At 39.7% G+C, this 5,553-nt stretch overlaps 1 protein-coding gene across 4 annotated transcripts in view; it reads right to left on the bottom strand.

Moving 5' to 3' along the window:
- Positions 1 to 940: 940 nt before the first annotated feature.
- Positions 941 to 5,553, bottom strand: part of DNAH12 (dynein axonemal heavy chain 12) — a 214,949-nt gene continuing 210,336 nt past the window's right edge. For 3 of the 4 annotated variants that reach the window (XM_058726464.1, XM_058726466.1, XM_058726465.1), the window contains 4 exons: positions 5,287 to 5,424; positions 4,754 to 4,845; positions 3,069 to 3,136; positions 941 to 1,216 (listed from right to left, as the gene is read on the bottom strand). In XM_058726464.1, coding sequence (XP_058582447.1) covers positions 1,026 to 1,216; positions 3,069 to 3,136; positions 4,754 to 4,845; positions 5,287 to 5,424 — 489 coding nt within the window. In that variant the 3' untranslated portion in view covers positions 941 to 1,025. The remainder of the gene's footprint in view (positions 1,217 to 3,068; positions 3,137 to 4,753; positions 4,846 to 5,286; positions 5,425 to 5,553) is intronic. The other variant, XM_058726467.1, reaches the window with a different exon arrangement.

Below are 5,553 nucleotides of genomic sequence, written 5' to 3'. Positions count from 1 at the left end.
CACCTTACTGCCTCTGTATGTACGCTTCCTGCCCCGGGGGACTGTGAGAAATGGAGCTGATGTTGTAAAAGTATGATGTAAGGGGTTACTTCCGGAATTGTTTTGATACTTCCTTATTTATAACCATCTCTGGTAAGTGAGTAGAAAGGGAACTACTCTTGAAGCTGAAGAAATGACTGCACACTTGTGAAAACAGATGTTTTCTGATACTAAATTTTATCCAGTGGGACGCTTGGGTGGCTCAGTCAGTTAAGCCGCTGACTTCAGTTCGGGTCATGATCTCACGGTGTGTGGGTTTGAGCCCTGCATCGGGCTCTGTGCTGACAGCTCAGAGCCTGGAGCCTGCTTCAGATTCTCTCAAAAAATGAATAAAAACATTGTTAAAAAATTTAAAAGTTTTATCTAGTTTCCCCAAATATGATTTTCACATATATATCAAAAGTTTCAAGGATTTTTCTTTCTTTAAAAAAAAAAAAGTTCATTTATTGAGTTTTAAAATTTCCTGTCACATGCTTTCCCCTATAAAATTAATAATAGCAATAATTTTTAAAAAGCAATTAAATATAAGGCGATTCCTTATATGACATTTACTTTCAATTATAAAAATAGAGAAATTTTTAAAAAAAGTTTATTTTGAGAGAGTGCAAGTAGGGGAGGGGCAGAGAGACAAGGAGAGAGAGAGAGAATCCCAAGCAGGCTCCACACCATCAGCACAGAGCCCAACATGGGGCTCAAACTCACAAACCATTAGGTTGTGACCTGAGCTGAAATCAAGAGTCAGACGCCCAACCGAGTCACCCAGGTGCCCCTCAAAGACTTTTCATGTGCTTTCAAGAAACATTTCTCTTTATGTTTTCTAGAAGGCTGTATTGCAGTCAAGAGTGGTACACCAGGGAGGAGAACAGTGCAAAAACCATTTAAAAGAAGGACACAAAGATACTTGATTTCATAACATATGTATTTTGAAGTGACGACATAGATTTTCTTTTTTACTTCTTTCAGATGTTTTCTTAAGTTTGTCCAATTTAGTCATCCAGTTGACAAAGCAAGGCAACCCCACGCTTGATCCAGTGTTGAGTGGGTTGGTCTGTCTTTAACAACATTGCAATAACAAAGTTGGTAGAATGTCCTGTTGTGGAGAGAGTTCCTTTACGTTCACTTGTCTTGTAAAGGGGACAGGTGTAGGCATTCGACTTCACAATCTCAGTCTTTTTAGCTTGGAAAAGAAAGAAATACACTAATTTGCTAAAGGGAAAACAGCCATTGGTACTAAAAGAACAACTCTTTTCATACTAAATCTAAGATCATGATTATGATATTTTAACACTTCAATGCTGTTATTGTTGTTTACAGTTGGGATATAATTATGGCTGTGAAACAAGACAAGTGATTTCATACGGGGCATGATTCTAGGGCTAGAGGACAGGAATCGATTCTAAGTTCTGATGACTTAGCTGGCATGAAAACACTCCAGAGGACCTGGGAGAGGAGGAGAAGGTAGGGAATAAGTACTAAAATCTAGCACATGTAATGCAGCAGACATAGGGACCCCGCTGCTTACAGCCCTAATACAAGAAACGCATAAATCAGAAGAAGCAGAACTTACTGTTTGCTTTCAGCAGGTTGTTCTTAAGAAAAACACACCAACACTTACCTACTCACAGAAAGAATCACAGAAAGAATCTATATATTATCCTTGAAAAGCCAGATATGAGATATTAGGAGTCTTCCTAAACTAAGGCCACATTTCTCATACTTATAATTGAACTGTGTTAATAAAAATATTTAATGGGCTCAGTGGTGATTGTGGATGATTTGGACATGCTTCCATTGATAGTTATCTGAGGACAAAAAAACCTAGAGAAGAAAAAACAAAAGAATGAGCCTCATTTGTTCAGACTTGTGGGAAAATGATGATGGCCAGAGGAGGGAAGGAGCGAGTCTTTCCCAGGAGGGCAGAGTTGGCTTCCCCGGCCTTCCCACCTGTGACTTGCAACATCTATGCCTGTGGGCACCTGTCTGGTTCCTAGGCCAAGGAGTTTCTTGTAGCCAGAAGATTCTAGCCACTGGCTGGAGTCAAGCCTACGTGTCTCTGAGAGGTGTACAAAGGCAGTTCAGAATCAAAATATTGATGGGAAGCCCTGGACTCTGGAAAAGTAGAAGTGGGGGAGGGCAGAGAAAATGTTACATCCCTTGGGATAAGAGCAAAAAGGCAGAATGATATTCCCGAAATAATATGAATGCAACACAAAACAGGAATAATATATTCCCAATGTAAACAGTAAGTCACTAAATTTTTTTTTTCTTTCTGCAGTTTATTTTTTATCATTTACACCCAAGTTGGTTAGCACATGGTGCAACAATGATTTCAGGAGTAGATTCCTTAAGCCCCTTAACAATTTAGCCCATCCCCCCTGCCACAACCTCTCCAGCAACCCTCTGTTATCCACATTTAAGAGTCTTTTATGTTTTGTCCCCTCCCTGTTTTTATATTACTTTTGCTTCCCTTCCCTTATGTTCATCTGTTCTGTGTCTTAAAGTCCTCATATGAATGAAGTCATATGATATTTGTCTTTCTCTGACTAATTTCACTTAGCATAATACCCTCTAGTTCCATCCACGTAGTTGCAAATGGCAAGACTTCATTCTTTTTGATTGCCGAGTAATACTCCAGTGTGTGTGTGTGTGTGTGTGTGTGTGTGTGTGTGTGTACTGCATCTTCTTAAAATTTTTTTAATGTTTATTCATTTTTGAGAGACAGAGACAGAGCATGGTGGGGGAGGGGCAGAGAGAAAGAAGGAGACACAGAATCCAAAGCAGGCTCCAGGCTCTGAGCTGTCAGTACAGAGCCCGACGCAGGGCTTAAACTCACGAGCTGTGAGATCATGACCTGAGCAGAAGTCAGACACTTAACCAACTGAGCCACCCAGGTGCCCCTAAGCCACTATTTATTGTAACTGAACAAAGTCTTAATAGATTTGAGCAGAGACTTATTTGGGGAGCCATTAAAAAATGTCTATTATTATCCTCCCTAAAACTCTAACAAATTTTGTTAGGAGTATATTTACTTGGTTTTATCCATATGATGGGCATCAGGTCAAAGAGAAGTTTGGGATGTTGCTCGGCAAGCAATCCACTGTGAAGAGAAATGGAAACATTTATTAGAAATAAGATGAAATTTGCTTCTAGAAATTGCTACTGAGATATTGGCTTTTAATACAAGAGAGGACTAGAAATATGCAGAGAAAGAAATATAAAACAAAACCAAGGAGGAAGCAATGAACAACAGTGGACAAATACCAATTCTTGCCACTTTTTAAGTACCATCCATGAAGCACACACTATCCTATCACATTTGATCATCACCATGATCTTGTCCCCTTCCTTTTCCACACACAGGTGAACAGTGAAGGCTCAGAGAGGTTGAACAGTTTTCTCATAGTAACACAGCTCTTAAGTGCCAGAGTCAGGATTCAAACGTACATCTGCCTGTCTAGTAAACCTGTCTTCTTTTCCCTGTGCTATATTGTTTATTTATTTGTTTGAGAAAAGGAGGGAGGGAAGGAAGGGAGGGACAGGAGAAAAGATGAATATATATATTCATCTATGTAAGTTAAATGATAAAAATGGAGAGGTGTGCATCAGTGGCTTAGTTGGTTAAGCGTCTGACTCTTGATTTCAGCTCAGGTCATGATCTCACGGTTGTGAGATCGAGCCCTGCATAGAGCTCCATGCTAACAGTACCAAGCCTGCTTGGGAATCTCTCTCTCTTTCTTTCTCTCTCTCTTTCAAAATAAACTTTAAAAAAAAAAAAAAAAAGAAGAGAGAAATAACCAAATGAACTAGGTGCAGCTAAGTCTGCATCAGAGCTCAGTCTTGGAATTATCTTTGTAATAATATAAAGGAACTCCTTCCTGCTCCTCCTCAAACGATTTTCTGGGTCTCAACATTCAACCCTCCCTTGAGAGCAAAGCCTAGCCCTGACCCTGGAAATAGAGGGTTATGCTTATTAACGGACTGATAAAGAGCAGGGCTCCAAGGGAAATAGTCTCTCCCCTTCTCTCTTACCCCTATGTATCTTATTTTTTTTTAATTTTATTTATTTTTGAGACAGAGTGAGAGTGCAGAAGAGGTGCAGAGAGAGAGAGAGGGAGACAGAGGATCCGAAGTGAGCTGCACGCTGACAACAGAGAGCCCGATGTGGAGCTTGAACTCTGTGAGATCATGACCTGAGCTGAAGTCAAGAGCCAGGCGCTTAACTGACTGAGCCACCAAGGCCCCCCACCGCTATGCATTTTAAAAAGAATAGCAGTGCTTGGTTTCCTAAGCTGGAAATTCAGTATTTATTTTAAATATTTATTTATTTTGTCATATAAGAGAAAGTTTTCCATTCACTAACAGAAATGGGAAGTTCATTCTAACTGTGAAATGATCAAAAGTTAGGTGCTCCTGCACGTTACAAAATGGAAGGTAACAGTTCTAAAACAGAAGAAGTAAGAAATAATTTCAACTAACTTTTCTAGTCATAAGACCATTGAAATATTAACTAAAAATTCTTCAGGACCTAAAAATACTCACTTATCAATTGCCCCAGCCTGAGTAATGATTTATGGCAAGGATTCTGATATTATTTTTTACTTGCCATAGTCCCTAGAAGAGCCCTTTTGTTGCAGGGGTGGGGTGGGGAGGGTGGGAAGCAGTGTTTTACTTATTCATCTGCAATGAAGAAGTCTCGGCAGTTGAAAGCCCTGACCTTGTTCGGGACCAGCGTGCTCCATCAAGATATAACCCGTGGATGTAAACGCCGTCCTCTGGCGCCGTCTCAGATGTATCTGAAGAAATAACCTGAAGGGAGAGGCACATGCTAGTAACGGTCTCTTCCCCAGACAACTTTGTCTCAGAAGGAAAACATCTGCTCAATTTTCAGAACATACTCAGGGAAACGCGACTATACGATAGGTTGTGAAACTATAAATTTTTCAGTAGGAGTGTAAGTGTCAAAATGTATAATACAGTTCTTTTTGAAGCATTTTATCACTTTTTATTGTACCTCATGTTTTTGCTGAAACCGGAGAGCAGCATTAGATGATCTGAGTTAAAAATGTAGATATATATCTAAGTCCTATCAGACGTAGCAAGGCAAACATATACTTTCTTCACGAAACACAAAGAATGGAAAGAAGTCATTTATAATGGACCATAAAAATATGAATTCTGCATATCTTCTTTGATTAACTACATGATTTTGAAATAATGATATACTGTGGAATTTAGGGGGTTTTGTACCTCAAATTCATATCCTAGTAAATCAATAGGGATGGTATATTTTCTGGCATAATTCTGCATCGCTCCAGTGAGAAAGGCTTGGGTGAAAAAGAATCCTGAGAGCCAAAACACACAAGGTTTTCCTGAAGTATACCAGTCCTGGAAGGGGAAAACACAATGCACTATGTTCATTTCCAGACTCACACGAGCACCACCTGATCTGTAATTCCTGATGCTGGTTTGTGTGTTGTCCACACTTTCCACCACAGGACTCTCTTCCCCGACACA

This window comes from Neofelis nebulosa, chromosome 4 (assembly GCF_028018385.1).
Source record: "Neofelis nebulosa isolate mNeoNeb1 chromosome 4, mNeoNeb1.pri, whole genome shotgun sequence".
NCBI classification, from domain to species: Eukaryota; Metazoa; Chordata; class Mammalia; order Carnivora; family Felidae; genus Neofelis; species Neofelis nebulosa.
This window is presented reverse-complemented; position numbering and strand designations above follow the sequence as displayed.